General features: G+C 46.5%; 1 protein-coding gene across 6 annotated transcripts in view; it reads left to right on the forward strand.

Moving 5' to 3' along the window:
- IL17RE (interleukin 17 receptor E) overlaps positions 1 to 16542 on the forward strand; it is a 34266-nt gene that overhangs the window by 8302 nt on the left and 9422 nt on the right. Inside the window, exons 1-4 of one of the 6 annotated variants that reach the window (XM_047780489.1) lie at positions 1553 to 2585; positions 4123 to 4234; positions 13889 to 13904; positions 14722 to 14844. In XM_047780489.1, the coding sequence (XP_047636445.1) occupies positions 2497 to 2585; positions 4123 to 4234; positions 13889 to 13904; positions 14722 to 14844 (340 nt within the window). In that variant the 5' untranslated portion in view covers positions 1553 to 2496. Of the gene's footprint in view, positions 1 to 1552; positions 2586 to 4122; positions 4235 to 12430; positions 13538 to 13888; positions 13905 to 14721; positions 14845 to 16542 lie in introns of those variants that run through there. The other 5 variants (XM_047780496.1, XM_047780504.1, XM_047780474.1 and 2 more) reach the window with 5 other exon arrangements.

Here is a 16542-nt window from a genome sequence, read left to right on the forward strand (position 1 = left end):
GGAAACATCACTGCAATAATTTGAAGAGGTAAGGAGAAGGGTGAAGTGACAAGAACACAAATCAGTAAACTCTAAGGCAAACCAAAAGCAGGGAGAAAAGCTTCAGGGAGGAAGTTCAGGGGAAAGGGTTGGGACCCTTCCCGTGGACATTCATGCCTCAAACATTTATTGAGCATCCAACTGTGCTTAAGAGTCTCATGATAAGCCAGTGATGACCCAGAAGCAGTATGGCCCTGACGAACATCATGGAAATCACACACAGAAAAGACAGAGATAAGTACAAGCTAAAGCCAGAGAGTGTCTGTGGTAGGATTGGGGAGTGTCGAGGATGGTTCTGTCAACCTGAGGATTCTTCACAGTGCTTAGGAGAAGAGGATGGTTTGGGCTCACTTGGAATGTATATATCCAGCAATCATGTTGAGCTTTTACCCTGTGCCAGACACATGGGCTAGTGACTTGGTTCTTACACCTCTCTTTGAGGAGCTCAGATGTCTGAGCATGATCATCAAATGCCAAAATGCATAAAATCATTTGAGATACCTTGGAGTAGAGAAGGACTCTAGTTATGAATAAAAATTGAGAAGCCAAAAAAGAAAAGACTGTATATTCAACCACATGTAAAAAAAAACTTTTCCGGGAGTTCCCACTGTGGCACAGTGGGTTAAATATCCAATGCTGTCTCTGAGGTGGCTCAGGTTGGATCCCTGGCCCAGTGCAGTGGGTTAAGGATCTGGTGTTGCCGCAGCTGTGGTGTAGGGGTATTCAATCCCTAGCCTGGGAACTTCCATATGCTGTGAGTGCAGCCATTTAAAACAAAAAAACAAAAAACAAAACAAGACCAGCAATGCAGTACACAAACAACAAAGAATATGGGAGTTCCCATCGTGGCACAGCGGAAACAAATCCAACTAGGAACCATGAGGTTGCAGGTTCGATCCCTGGCCTCACTCAGTGGGTTAAGGATCTGGCGTTGACATAAGCTGTGGTGTACGCCAGTGGCTACAGCTCTGATTTGACCCCTAGCCTGGGAACCTCCATAAGCCACAGGTTTGGCTCTAAAAAGACAAAAAGACAAAACAAAGACTATGAACATAGTTCAGGGAAAGGAAATCTAAATGACTCTTAAACACATGGGAAAATGGTTTAGTTTTTTCAGGTAACAATTTTGAAATGTTCTTATTTTGTGTTTTATTGTGGTAAAATGCACATAACATAAAAGTAACAATTTTTTGTCTTTTTAGGGCTGCACCCACAGCATATGGAGGGTCCCATGCTAGAGGTCGAATCCGAGCTGTAGCTGCTGGCCTACTCCACAGCCACAGCCACATCCATGCTGGATCCAAGCTGTGTATACAACCTACTCTTCAACTCACAGCAACACCAGATCCTTAACCCACTGAACAAGGCCAGGGGTCAAACCTACTTCCTCATGGATGCTAGTCAGATTTGTTTCTGCTGAGCCACAATGGGAACTCCTAAAAGTAATCATTTTTAAGTGTACAGTTTACTGGCATTAAGTATATTCACACTGTTGTGCAACCCTTACCACACTGATCTCCAGAACTTTTTTCATCTCCTTTTCATCTCTGTACCCACTGAACAAGTCTCCATTCCTTCTTCCCCTCTAGCCCCTGGCAGCCCCTGCCCTGCTTTCTACTTCTACCTAATTTCTTTTTCTCATGGCCTTGACATTTTAAAGAAAGCACAGTCCAGTTATTTTGCAGAATGTCTTTCAATTTGAGTTTATCTGTCATCTCTTCATGACAGATTCAGGCTGAGTATTTTGAGCATGCACATCACAAAAGTGATGCTGTGTCCTCAGCTTTATCAGGAGGCAGAAAGATTCAGTTTGTCTCACTTCCGGTCAAGTTAACTTTGCTTACTTAGTTAAGGGGATGCATGCCAGTTTTCTCCTGTGCCTTCTCCCGATATCTCCTGTGAAGTTACCGTTTCCTCTTTGCAATGATTAAGTAATCTGTGGGGAGATACTTTAAGACAGTGTGGAAGATGTATGCTCTTGAGAAAGTCACAGATCTTTTCCAGGAATCAGTTTCCCCAAGCTGTGAAGTGGGGACTGAGACATCTTAAACTTGAGTGAGAGTTTAAGAAAGTGAAAGTGCTGGAGAGGCTGGAGAATCAGTGAGAGTTTAAGAAAGTGAAAGTGCTGGAGAGGCTGGAGAATCAGCAAGACCTTGGCAAAAATATACATATGCTGTGAATTAATATTCTGCACGCTGCAAAGGGCGGGGAGAGACTGCTGGGGCGGGGCCGAGAGCGCGCGCGTGCGTACGTGTTCTCCTGCGCGTGCGCCTGCGCAGGGGAATGACCACAGAGTCGGTCCTCCAGGGACAGACAGGCCGGAAATTGTCCTCGCGAAACCCCCAGGCCCTTGGGTTGGCTGAGCTGAGGCGGCGCGAACGGCGTCCGTGGGCCGCTTGGCGTGGTAGTCGTGACAGCGGGTCGGTGTGACGGGCTCCTGGGTTCTGGGTGGGGACAATGGCGTCTCGGGCAGGCCCGCGAGCGGCTGGCACCGACGGCAGCGACTTTCAGCACCGGGAGCGCGTCGCCATGCACTACCAGATGAGGTATGAAGTGAGGCTAGATTCTGCAGGGCCAGGCCTCAGGATCTTGCTTCCCAGGCAGACCCCGCGCACCTGCCAAGTCCCCTCCTTCTAGGACAACCCGGAACCGGTCCCCAATCTCGAGAAGCCCCCTTGCTCCTCTGAGCTCCACCTTTTGATCCCCCTGTGCCTCGAGGGGTCCGGCCCGCTCCACTGCGATGCTGGCTTGGTTCTCCGCCCTCGGGAACAGAATTTCTAATTGAGCCTCAGTTTTCTCATCTGGCAAGGGAAATTTAATCTGCCATTTTGATATTGGTGAATTAATGAGGCAACAATTAGCGTAAAGGACATAGCATAACAGCACGTAAGTCTGCCCAATACGTAGTAGCTGTTATATTTTGGGCTCTTTGGGGAATGTGGCCCCTAAAATGAGTTTAATGGACCACCACCATCCACCAGCACGTAAGGTATATTTCTACATTCGTTTATTCCTTCAACAGATATTTATTGAGTTTCTACCCATCATGCATTGTGCTAGGCACTGAAGATACAATAGCGAAAACAAACCTAGTCTTTGTATGCATGTTATACTTTCAATAAAAAGTTTATTGACAAACAAACAAAACTGGTCCCCGCCTTCATGAAGTTTGAAGTCTACAGGTGACTGGTTTTTCCCCCCGACCTTTCTGCACGTTCTATAATGAATTTTTTTTTTAAAGATTTTCTTTCTTAATCCCATTAAACTTTCCCAGAATCTTTTCTGCATCTTTTTCTCCAGAGTTTTAAAGAGTGACAAGCTCTGTGAACCCTCACTTTATTCCTATCCTTAGACCCCTGCCCAATGGACCTCACAGCCCAAGCCTGTTTTCATGTCTGTCTAGAGCAGAAACTCTGCCCTCGAAGGAGATGTAAAGTGGATTTAGGACCTGAGAAAATTCAAAGAATAAGAGAAAATGGGCTTCCTTTAGGTGAAAAATGTACTCTAGCTGGAGAAGTGTGGGCAGCCTGAGTTGGTTTCCTTGCTGCCAGTACCTCCTCTAATGGGCTGAATGCCTGTGCTACAGTTAATCATCTTTCAAAACACAGCCCTCAGTTCCTCTTCTGCCTTTAAACTGACTCTTTCATAGTCTGCAACTTCATGTCCTGCTACTCCCTTCCTCACCACAGTGTAGTCCTTCCACACCCAACCACTTGCTTTCCTGGAACAAATGCTTAGGCCTTTTTTGCTTGCATGCTCTTAGCTCTGCTTGGAGTTTTCATCTCCACCCACTTCTCAGAGCCTAGCTCAGATAGCATCCTTGTCTAGACAGCCTTCTTAGGCAATTCATCCCAAGCAGAATTAATTACTCCTTCCTATGATCCCATATAATTTGCAACATTGATTTACTAGAGCTTTTCTAGTTTGTTTTCTAATTATTTTTTCTTCCTCCATACCTTGTTCCCAGCCTCCAGGCAAGAACTGTGTCTTATTCACCCAGTGTTCTGTATAGTTGCCTGACATATAGTTGGTGGTCAGAAAATTTTGAATGAAAGGTACTTCTTCCTCTGCTCTGCCCCACAGTGTGACCCTCAAGTATGAAATCAAGAAGCTGACCTACGTGCATCTGATCATATGGCTGCTGCTGGTTGCCAAGATGAGCGTGGGACACCTGAGGCTCTTGTCGCATGATCAGGTGGCCATGCCCTATCAGTGGGAGTACCCCTATTTGCTGAGCATTGTGCCCTCCCTCTTGGGCCTCTTCTCCTTCCCCCGCAACAACATTAGCTACTTAGTGCTCTCCATGATCAGCATGGGGCTCTTTTCAATCGCTCCCCTCATTTATGGCAGCATGGAGATGTTCCCCGCTGCCCAGCAGCTCTACCGCCATGGCAAGGCCTACCGCTTCCTCTTTGGTTTTCCCGCCGTCTCCGTCATGTATCTGGTGTTAGTGCTGGCAGTCCAAGTGCACGCCTGGCAGTTATACTACAGCAAGAAGCTCCTAGACTCTTGGTTCACCAGCACACAAGAGAAGAAGCGTAAATGAAGCCTACCTGATGGACTGCTGTGTGAGGTGAAGCCCAAGACTCCCATCCAATGGAGTGAGAGGGTGGAGGAGCTGTTCTAAAATCTTCTTTGCTGATTTTGGCAGCTGCCATGTTGGCAACTAGTGCACACTAGACCCAAGTTCTGGAAAGCCCCTTCTGTTGCCATCAGCTGGTGGCAAAACTATGTTTAATTTATGCCTAGTTGGTGGAACTGGGTGATCCACAGCTGTGAAACAAATTTCAGCTGGTTGAAGTTGAGGTCCTTCAGGGCTTTTCTTTTAAGACTGAGCTTTATCCTTGCCTGTGGGTCATTCTCCACTTCTATCCATGACCTCTTAGCCACTGAGACTAAGGGAGATAGGGAATAAATCAGATTTTCTTCAATCTGTGGATCATGGGGCAGAAAGCATTTTGAGCTTGTCCCCCTGAATACTGGTCTCTACTGTGAAGCATTTTAATTGAAAAGAACCTCAATAAAGTTACAGCTGCCTTGTCCACCCTGTGCCTTGTGTTCAGGAGTTGATAGAATGTGAAAAGTGTGTTGTTTGAATGGGCTTAGACACTAGGAGGTAGGTAGGAGCTCCCTGAGAAACTTGGCAGTGACTGTGGACAAGTGAACTGGGCATAAGGAGCCTAAGTCATAGTGGGCAACCTTTAGCTCTCAAGTGGTCAAATGGACTATGCATTTAACCTCCACCTGTGAAATGGTCCATTCTCAATTGTCCAGCTTGGGTTGTGGGCTCTTCTTTTGGTTGATATTCATGTTTATCATTCAGTGTTAACAGTGTCAGTTACGTGTCTAGTACTATGTTGTCATCCAAAAGAATTTTATTTTATTTTATTATTATTCTTTGTCTTTTTAGGGCTCCCCCTGTGGCACATGGAGGTTCCCAGACTAGGGGTCAAATTGGAGCTATAGCCACTGGCCTACTCCACAGCCTTAGCAACGCCAGATCCAAGCTGCGTCTGCGACCTACGCTACAGCTCATGGCAACATCGGATCCTTAATCCACTGACGGAGGCCAGAGATTGACCCTGTGTCCTCAGGCATGCTAGTCAGATTTGTTTCTGCTAAGCCATGATGGGAACTCTCAAAAGAATTTTAAAGTATCCTGCATATAGAGAATTTGCAATCTAGGTGAAACATAATATATGTGTGAAACAATTAATGAACACAGTATATAATGGTGTGGAGCAGATAAGTAAAAATCGAAGTGGGGGAGTTCCCATCGTGGCTCAGTGGTTAACAAATCCGACTAGGAACCATGAGGTTGCAGGTTCAATCCCTGGCCTGGCTCAGTGGGTTAAGGATCCGGCGTTGCCATGAGCTGTGGCGTAGGTCGAAGACGAAGCTCAGATCCCGTGTTTCCATGGCTCTGGCGTAGGCCAGAGGCTACAGCTCTGATTAGACCCCTAGCCTGGGAACCTCCATATGCCACAGGAGCAGCCCTAGAAAAGGCAAAAAGACAAATAAATAAATAAATAGGAGTGGGAAAGAGAACTAAAGGCCCTTTCACACCTAAAAGTCTGATACACAGTAAATAGTGCATGGAAGATGTGTGTTTCTTTGCTCTTACGCACTTGACTTTATTGTTTCTGGATGATGCCCAGATATTTGACTCTGGATCTCTACTCTCTCCAGAGTTATAGTCATTCTTCTGTTGTATAAACATTGGGTATGTACTTAGTCACTAAGGTACTGGCAGTACGTCTGACTACACAGCCTCTAGATGTCCTGATTAATTTCAAACTCAGTGTGTCCCAAACTTAACTCCTTGCCTTCTACCTCATATCCAGTCCTCTTTCTGCATCCCTGTGTGCAAATGAGTATCCTAAGAGCTCAGCTGTGGATCATCATCATTGCTCCCTACTCTGTGCTATTAGATTTTGAACAACTAAAATTCCATAATCCCTCTTAGACATTTCCACAGTGTGGTCCCAGTGCATCTCTTCTGCGCTATCTCCCAGTATTCTCACACACTGTCTCTCAGTCAATAGAGCCTCTTAGGAATCCCCATGTTGGTTCTGTGTTTTCCCAGTTTCCTTAAAATTTCCCTTTTCCACTCTTTTTATTTTTTATTTTTGTCTTTCTGGGGCCACACCCATGGCATATGGAGGTTCCCAGACTAGGGGTCGAATCGGAGCTATAGCTGCTGGCCTACGCCAGAGCCACGGCAACACCAGATCCGAGCTGCGTCTGCGACCTACACCACAGCTCATGGCAACACCGGATCCTTAACCCTACTTCACAGCTCCTGGCAACGCTGGGTCCTTATCCTGCTGAGCAAGGCTAGGGATGGAACCTGCATCCTCATGGATGCCAATCAGATTCGTTTCCACTGAGCCATGATGGGGACTCCTCCCTTTTCTATTCTTAAACCTATGATTTAACCTTATGTGGTAATTCTGGAGGCTTCTGATTCCTTCAGTTCAAGGAGCGAGGGGTCTTTGAACTCATATGGCATTTTATTTATTTATTTATTTATTTATTTATTTATTTATTTATTTATTTATTTACTTTTGGTCTTTTTGTTATTTCTTGGGCCGCTCCCGCGGCATATGGAGGTTCCCAGGCTAGGGGTCTAATTGGAGCTGTAGCCACCGGCCTACGCCAGAGCCACAGCAACTCGGGATCCGAGCCGCGTCTGCAACCTACACCACAGCTCACGGCAATGCTGGATCGTTAACCCACTGAGCAAGGGCAGGGACCGAACCCGCAACCTCATGGTTCCTAGTCGGATTCGTTAACCACTGCGCCATGACGGGAACTCCTCATATGGCATTTTAATTTTACCTCTTCTATTGATAGAATTACTAGTAGACATGTTTTTCTCACTCTTTGCTCAGTACCTAACATGCAGCATGCACTCTGCCTTTATTGAATGAAGTAACATGTCTTACTGTAGACTAAAATGAGAGTGTATTTCACAGAGCAAAGTAGATTGAATCAGGTGGGATTTGGAGAGCACAGAAGTGCAGATGGAAATGAGTAGGTAAATGGAGCTTTGTGCACCAGGCACAGACAGCTAATTTTCAAAGGATTGGGATGGTGGATTTCTATTGTGGTGCAGGAGGCTAAGGATCTGGCATTTTCACTGTATCAGCTTCTATGGCACGGGTTTGATCCCTGGCCCTGGAACTTCTCCTTGCTTCATACATAGCCAAAAAAACAAAAAATTAAAATTTATTATTTTATTTTTTTTGCTTGTTAAGGCTGCACCCGCAACATATGGAGATTCCCAGACTAGGAGTCCAGTCGGAGCTACAGCTGCCGGCCTGCACCACAGCCACCGCAACACAGGATCCAAGCCGAATCTTCGACCTACACCACAGCTCACGGCAACACTGGATCCTTAACCCACTGAGCGAGGCCAGGGATTGAACCCTCAACCTCATGGTTCCTAGTTGGATTCATTTCCACTGCGAAAATTTATTTGATTATTAGAGTGGTGTTGTACAGTCATGGGTTGCTTTTTAAGACCCATCATAAAAATTGTCAACACCAAAAAAATGACCACTTCATTCATTTTAGTTTACTGCTTGTTGGGATTCTGCTTTTCTGGTCTTTTCCAGTTATGTCTTCCCCCTGCTTCATGGTTGTAGTGTTTCCTGAAGCAAACAAGATCCCATTTGATAGGGATCTTGATTTAGTAGGAAGAGCACTGTATTTGGATTGGAATACGGGTTCAAGTACCAAGATCAGCCCTGCCTAATTCACAGGATTGTTCTGAAGATTAAATAAGGTCAAGTCTTGTGAAGGTGCTTTAAAGACAGTCTAACACTAGAGTGCCTGTTGTGGCTCAGCAGTAATGAACCCAACTAGTATCCACGAGGACGTGGGTTCGATCCCTGACCCCAGCTGCAGTGTAGTTTGCAGACATGGCTTGGATCTGGCATTGCTGTGGCTGTAGTATAGGCCAGTGGCTACAGCTCCAATTCGACTCCTAGCCTTTTTAGGGCCATACTCCATATGCCATGGGTGTGGCCCTAAAAAGACAAAAAGGAAACCAAAACAACCATGTAACATTATATATATGTGAGGAATGGTTATTATTCCCTGATGTTTACAGAGCCGGAGGGTGTATGCATTGGAAGAACCCTTAGTGAGCCATCTAATCTATGAGAAAAGCAGTGTGGTATAGTGTAAAGGACGTAGTTTCTGATATTAGAATGACTCAGGTTGGACGTCTTTAAAGTATTTTGCTACCTTTTGCCTTGAGCAAGATACTTAAACCTCTGTTTTATGATGGAAGTTAGATCATAGTAGCTACCACCCAAGGTTGTTGTGAGGATTAAATAAAATACTATATGTAAAAGGCATAGGTGCTTAGTACATATCAAAATTCTTTCCCTTGGAACTCTTTGGTGGCCTAGTGGGTTAAGGTTCCGGTGTTGTCACTGCTGTGTCTTGGGTCACTGCTGTGGTATGGGGTTCAATCCCTGGCTCAGGACCTCCTGCATACTGTGAGCACAGCCGGAAAAAAAAAAAAAAAAAAGATATGTAGACTCGTGGAAAACAATTACCTAAGTTACAGCACACCATATATTAAAAAAAAAAAATCCCTTCTCTTAATGAGCAGTGCTGGTGTTCTCCTATCAACTGAGGGTCCCTTTTATTAAGTATAATTTCTCTCCTCTGTTGTGGAGGTTGATCCCTTCTGGAAGAATGGGAGTAAGAAAGGGACTTGTGTCTTGGTTTTCATTGGTCTAATCAGTTGGACTTTCTTGCCCAGGGTGCCCTGACAGTAGGCACAGTTGCCCCAACAGACCTCAGGGATCTGCCATTATAGGAACAACCTGGAGGTGCACTGCATTGTCTGACCAGAGTCCCTTCATGGGTAAGGCTTTGTCCAGGAAAATGGCTGCCCAAGGCCCCCATGGTGTACTGTGTATCTGAGCATGCACAGGGGCCTGTCAAAACCTCCTGAACTCCTGGCTTCGTCCCCAAATGGAGGTTATTGGAGCATGAAGTCTGGGTTGGCTCATTCAGACACAAACCACAGGTAAGACAGGCCTTGGCCACCTTCCAACAGGACAGGGCCTCTGTGCTGCAGGCTTCCCACTCACCTCTGTTGCCTTTACTCCAGTTGGCCACCTCCTATTCCAGCCACAAAAGTACTCCTCCCTTGTTGACACTTGACAAACAATCCCTACTCTCCTAGAAGTCCAATCACCCATAACTACTCCTGTAAGACCTACTGTCCTTTGTTCTTTCCAACTCTTAGGATTTCTTCCTCCACATTGTTAACCCTACCAACTCATCATGTCATTCAATCTAGTACTTCTGTAGACTGCAGGGCCCAGAAATCACAGATCTCCACAAGCAATTTGTTTGGACAGAAAGACCTAGAAAGATATGGTGGTGAATCCCAGCTCTCCATTTTGTGTTTGGACAAGTTTCTTAATCCAACCAGTGTTTCCTAGTCTGTAAAATGGTTTAGTAAGACTGATTCAAGGATTATAGTATCCATAATATGAGATAATGTGAACAAAGCATATGGTCCAGAACCTGACAGTAGGAGTTTAGCAAATGTTGATCTGACCTCTCTCCCTCTCCCAGGGTGTCCTGGAATTTGCCCACTATGCTTTTTATTTTACATCCTTTTTGCAATGGGCTATACGATTAGAAACAAAAACAGCAAAACAGTAAATGTAAATAAAACACAGACCTGGGGGTTCCCGTCGTGGCGCAGTGGTTAACGAATCCGACTAGGAACCATGAGGTTGCGGGTTCGGTCCCTGCCCTTGCTCAGTGGGTTAACGATCCGGCGTTGCCGTGAGCTGTGGTGTAGGTTGCAGACACGGCTCGGATCCTGCGTTGCTGTGGCTCTGGCGTAGGCCGGTGGCTACAGCTCTGATTCAACCCCTAGCCTGGGAATCTCCATATGCCGTGGGAGCAGCCCAAGAAATAACAACAACAACAACAACAAAAAAAGACAAAAAAAAAACCAACACAGACCTCCTTTTCTGTGTTCTTTCTGCCTTCCTTTTCTCTGTTTTTTTCCTTTCTATTCTTTTTTTTTGTTTTTTTAATGTGTGTATGCGTCTCTTCTTTTCTGCTTTTCCTACCAAAACTTACCCAGGGTCAAGGAGCAAGTAACCAAATGTTTTCACTGTGAGAATCAGATCAGAAGATAAAAGGGTTTGGAATTCCTGTTGTGGTTCAGCAGTAACGAACCCTACCAGTATTCCATGAGGATGCAGATTCACTCCTTGGTCTCTCTCTGGGGGTTAGCGATCCATAGGTGCTGAGAGTGATGATGTAGTTCAGATCCAGTGTTGCTCTGCATGTAGCATCAGCCACACCTGCAGCTCCAATTCAGCCCCTAGCCTGGGAACTTCCATGTGCCTCGGATGTGGCTCTGAAAAGCAAAAAAAAAAAAAAAAAAAAAAAAAAAAAAAAAAAAGAGAGAGAGGGATGAGAGAAGTCAAAAAAGAAAAGGGTTCGAGCCAACTTTCTTACTTTGTGCCTCCAGCATTAGAAACACATTATCTGTGTAAGGAGTTCCCTTCGTGGCTCAACAGTTAATGAAACTGACTAGGATCCATGAGGATTTGGGTTCGATCCCTGGCCTTGCTCAGTGGGTTAAGGATCAGGCATTGCTGTGAGCTGTAGTATAGGTCACAGATGTGGCTCAGATCCTGTGTTGCTATGGCTGTGGTGTAGGCCAGCAGCTGTAGCTCCGATTCAACCCCTAGCCTGGAAATTTCCATATGCTGCAAAAAAAAAAAAAAAAAAGAAAGAAAGAAAGAAAAGAAACACGTTATCTGTATAGATCTAAACCATTGTGGATTAAGTGAAAATTTAGGGGTAAGACTTAGACTTATCCCTAATATAGCCAGACCACCTCTTTCTCCTTTCACCTTGTATTGATTTTCCTTTTTTTTTTTTTTTTTACCGTTCTGCAACATATGGAGTTCTCAAGCCAGGGATCAGATCCAAGCCACAGTTGTGACTTACGATACAGCTGTGGCAACACCAAATCCTTTTTTTTTTCCCTTTCTTTCCTTTTTAGGGTCATGCCTGCAGCATATGGAAGTTTCCAGGCTAGGGATTGAATTGGAGCTTCAACTGTGGCCTATGCTACAGCCACAGCAACATTGGATCCAAGCAGCATCTGCTGCCTACATTGCAGCTTGTGGCACTACCAGATCATTAACCCACTGAGGGATCAAACCCACATCCTCATGGATACTAGTCGGATTCTTAACCCACTGAGCCACAATGGAAACTCCAAATTCCAGATCCTTAACCCACTGTGCTGGGCTGGGGATTGAAATGCGTCCCAGCACTCCAGAGAGGCTACTGGTCCTGTTGTGTACTGATTTATTTGCAGTGATGCACTCTAACACTCCAAGGCCAAAAGACAGAACTGTATCAGGCAGGCCCTTTGGAGTTCCCAGGAGCCTCTGGGATGGAGCAGTGGGAGGAAGGTCCATCAGGATGATAGATGGACTATGAGAGGCTGGTAGAATTGGAACTTCTTGGGCTAGAGACCTTGACCAAAGCATAATCCCTTCTGTTTCCTTATTTCTCTTTTTGTGAAATGAATAATTTTCACTTACCTGTTTCATAAGGTGGTTAGAAGGATCAAATATGAAAGTGCTTATGAAGTATACGAAATGAATAAACTGCTACTCAGATAAAATGTATCCTAATTTACATTTACTAAAGCTCAAAGCACCTATTTCATGACATCCACTACTAGGCATTGGAGAAACAAAGAATAAGAAAGGTCCTTCTAAAGAGCTCAAATCTTCAGGGTATTTGTAGGACAGTGGCTACAATGGGATCTTCAGACAGTGGACCTCAAGACTTAGGATCTAGAATTGGCCTGCAGATGGCTGTGGTCAGGCTGTTGAAAGGTACAGAGAGATAATAACAGTCTCAAGATGCCTTCAGCCAGTAGGTGTGCCCCAAACTTTCTTTCTACTGTATGTATCACCAAGGTGAGGGCTGAAGCAGCTCAAATGCTCCCTGAGCAGGAGGAAGCTGTGGGATGATGGGGAGGGTCCCCACAGAGAATGGTGCCTTGTCAGCATCGGAAACCACAGGAAACCAGGTCAGTGCATGGGGCCCCCTCCCTCAGCTCTAGGGCTCAGCTATGAGCTTGGGGCGTCCTGAGTAGATGGTACTGATGTGTAGATCCTTGAAGCTGGAGGCCCTTTCCTTTGACAGAGGAGCTGGAACTGGCCAGTTGGTAGAGAAGGCTAGACCACAGTCTGGAGAGTTAGCGAGGTGGGAGCCAGGATGTAGATGGGGACATGTGAGGTTTATGTGCATCCTGTGGTGCTTTTCTGCCCAACTCTAAATGGTGCCTCTGTCACATCCATCTCTAGCACCCAGTGCAGAGTAGTGCTTAATCGCTTTGTTAGTCCTCTGAATGAGAGAATGAAGCATGTGTCCATGGGAAGCTCAAGTCCAGGAGTATGTGAAGGGGCTGCTCCTATCTGCAGGATGTTGCCAGAGTAGGAGGGGTTAAGAAATGGGTACAGCCCACCATCCATCCCCCTAACCTTGTGCCAGGCCTCTTTCCTGTTATTTCTCTGCCAGAGCAGGAGCCCCTTGCCATCAGGGAAGGGAAGTAGGGTTTTCTGGGGGGCAGGTGTCCCCACAGTCCCTTCACTTGGAGGAGAAGGAATGTGGCCTGGCTGGCTGGTTGGGATTGAGGAGGAGCTTTGGGGCAGGGCGGGGCAGGAGCAGGCTGAGGCGAGGGCTCCTGCTGACATTGTGCTCCCCTCAGCTGCACAGCAAGGCCCTGCTGCCCACCTACAGGCTGTGCAGCCATGTTCTGGGCGCCCTGACCCCACAGAAGCCCATGGGGAGCCCCGGACTGGCAGCCCTGCTCCTGCCTCTCCTCCTGCTGCTCACTGGCCTCCTTGTCTCTGCTGGGCTTGGCTGCTCTTCCTTTCCCCGCCGGAGCACCTACTGTCTGCTGGTCTCCCACATGGTAAGGTGCGCCTGCCGCTGGTGGGCGGGAACACCCGGCTGGCACAGACTGGTAAAGCTCCCCACTCTCTTGCCTGTCTTTTCCTACCACCTGAGTCCCTGTGCTCTGATGGCAGCCTCAGTATGTCCTCTACACGGTCTTGGAGGAATAGGCCGAGGTCCTTACGTGCTGAGGGCCTGGGCAGGGTGGGGCTGGAAAGGAAAGAGCCTGAATGAATGAATGGGTTGTTAGCTCACAGGCTTCAGAATTAGGTGATGTGAGCCAAAGACCCCAGGGAGAATGCTCCTTCTGGGAAACCCTACTAATTATACTTCTGTCCTTTCTTTTCCCTACTGGGCCCTGTGCCTTCAGGATGACAGTTTCGCTGGTGAGTCTCATTCCCTGCCCTGCTCCTTTTTCCCTGTTCTTCCATTCTAATTTTTGGTTCTCAACCTGGGATGTAGCATAATATCAAGGAAAAAGCACAGGGGTTAGAATCAGGACGAGCCTAGGTTTGCATTATAATTCTGCTGCATACTCTGTGTGTAGCTTCAGGCAGTACACAGTTTCTGAGGGGTATAGCAGCACAGTAGAAATGATTACACAGGAGATCCCATTATGGCTCAGCAGTAACAAACCAGACGAGGATCCATGAGGATGCAGTTGTATCCCTGGCCTCGCTCAGCGGGTTAAGGATCTGGCTTTGCAGTGAGCTGTGGGGTAGGTTGCAGACTCGGCTCAGATCTGGCGTGGCTGTGGCTGCGGCGTAGGCCAGCAGTTGCAGCTCCAATTCAACCCCTACGCTGGGAACTTCCATATGCCACAGATGCAGCCCTCAAAAAACAAAAAAAGAGAAAAAGAAAGTAAAGAAATGATTGTACAATGAAAACTGTTGCCCCTGAGCTGTGGGTTGGATTAAATGAGAGCTGGTGAATCTCACTCACCACATCAGTAATATAACAACGATCCTTCCTATTTCATGGCACATTCTACTTCACAAGGCATTTTCCCACATGTTATCTTACTTGATCTTGACACAGCCCCACTTTTTGAATGAGGAAGCTGAGGCAAAGAGAGGTCTGTAACTCGCCCCAAGTTACTTGGCCAGGATGTAAGAGGCAGAGCTCTGCGTCAAGTTCATCTTGTCTGTGGCAGGAGGGACCTCCTGGGACCCTACCATTTGACTTCCTTTTCATCTTTCACAGGGTGGTCTACCCAGATTCCTCGCCATACCCAGTCGGCCCTCCCCCTCTCCCCAAAGCCTTGGTGTGCTCGGCTCTGTCACTACCCCAGCTGTTGGTGCCTGTATCTGTTGCCAGGTCCCTCAGGTATGAAAAACATGCATTTGGGCCATTCTTGGTGGAGATGTGAATTGGGGGCATTTGGAGAGGGCCCTAGACTGAGGCAAGTGGGACAGATGTTTGTCTAGCTGTCATCCTCATCAGAGACTTAGACCATCCTAAAATAGCAAACCATGATTGCTGTTCATGAGTTCATTTGTATCATTTTGTGAAGGTGTTTCTCCTTTCAGCTGGTACAAGTTCTTGGGATTAAAATGTTTTAGTTCTATGAATTTACTAGTATAGCCTTCCATTTGTGAAGTAAGATCTGTCTTATTCAACTCTATATTTTCATTGCTTAATTAAGTGCCTGGGACATACTAAATGTCCGTACACTGCTTAAGAACAAACAGTTTCTGGAGTTCCCATCGTGGCTCAGTGGTCAATGAATCTGACTAGGAACCATGAGGTTGCGGGTTCAATCTCTGGCCTTTCTTAGTGGGTTAAGGATCCGGCATTGCCGTGAGCTGTGGTGTAGATCGCAGATGCGGCTCGGATCCCGCGTTGCTGTGTCTCTGGTGTAGGCCAGCAGCTACAGCTCCGATTCAGCCCCTAGCCTGGGAACCTCCATATGCCACGGGAGTGGCCTTAGAAAAGGCAAAAAGACAAAAAAAAAAAGAACGATTTCTAATTTTTCATCATTATAGATAATTCTACCACAAACATCCTTGTGTGTGTGTGTGTGTGTGTGTGTGTGTGTAGGATTAATATATATAGCTTTTTCACTATTAAGAAATTACTCCTCAGAGTTCCCCTTGTGGCTCAGTGGGGTAAGAACCTGACATAGCGTCCGTGAGGATGCAGGTTTGATCCCTGACCTCACTCACTGGGTTAAGGATCTGGCATTGCCGCAAGCTGTGGTGTAGGTCGCAGACACGGCTCGGATCTGGCTTTGCTATGGTTGTGGCATAGGCTGGTGGCTGCAGCTCTACTTCAACTCCTAGACTGGGAAATCCCATATGCTGCAGGTGCAGCCCTAAAAAGAAAAAAAAAAAAGAAATTACTCCTCTTTTGATTGCATCATACATTTTAGGACTGAAGAAGTTTAAGATTATTACCCTCCCTGATCTAAAATGACTGTCTAGGAGTTCCTGTAATGGTCCAGTGGAAACGAATCCCACTAGTATCCATGAGGATTCAGGTTTGATCCCTGGCCTTGCCCAGTGGGTCAGGGATCCAGTATTGCCGTGAGCTGTGGCGTAGGTCACTGACGCAGTTTGGATCCTGCATGGCTATGGCTGTGGCTGTGGCCAGAAGCTGTAGCTCCGATTCAACTCCTAGCCTGGGAACTTCCATATGCCGTGAGTGCGGCCCTAAAAAGCAAATAAATAAATAAAAATTCAAATGAATACCTAAAGTAAATAAAATAGAATAAAATGGGAGTTCCCGTAGTGGCGCAGTGGTTAACGAATCCGACTAGGAACCATGAGGTTGCGGGTTCGGTCCCTGCCCTTGCTCAGTGGGTTAACGATCCGGCGTTGCCGTGAGCTGTGGTGTAGGTTGCAGACGCGGCTCAGATCCTGCGTTGCTGTGGCTCTGGCGTAGGCCGGTGGCTACAGCTCTGATTCAACCCCTAGCCTGGGAACCTCCATATGCCGCGGGAGCGGCCCAAGAAATAGCAACAACAACAATAACAACAACAACAACAACAACAACAAAAAAGACCAAAAAAAAAAAAGAATAAAA

This window comes from Phacochoerus africanus, chromosome 1 (genome assembly GCF_016906955.1).
Source record: "Phacochoerus africanus isolate WHEZ1 chromosome 1, ROS_Pafr_v1, whole genome shotgun sequence".
Classification (NCBI taxonomy): Eukaryota; Metazoa; Chordata; class Mammalia; order Artiodactyla; family Suidae; genus Phacochoerus; species Phacochoerus africanus.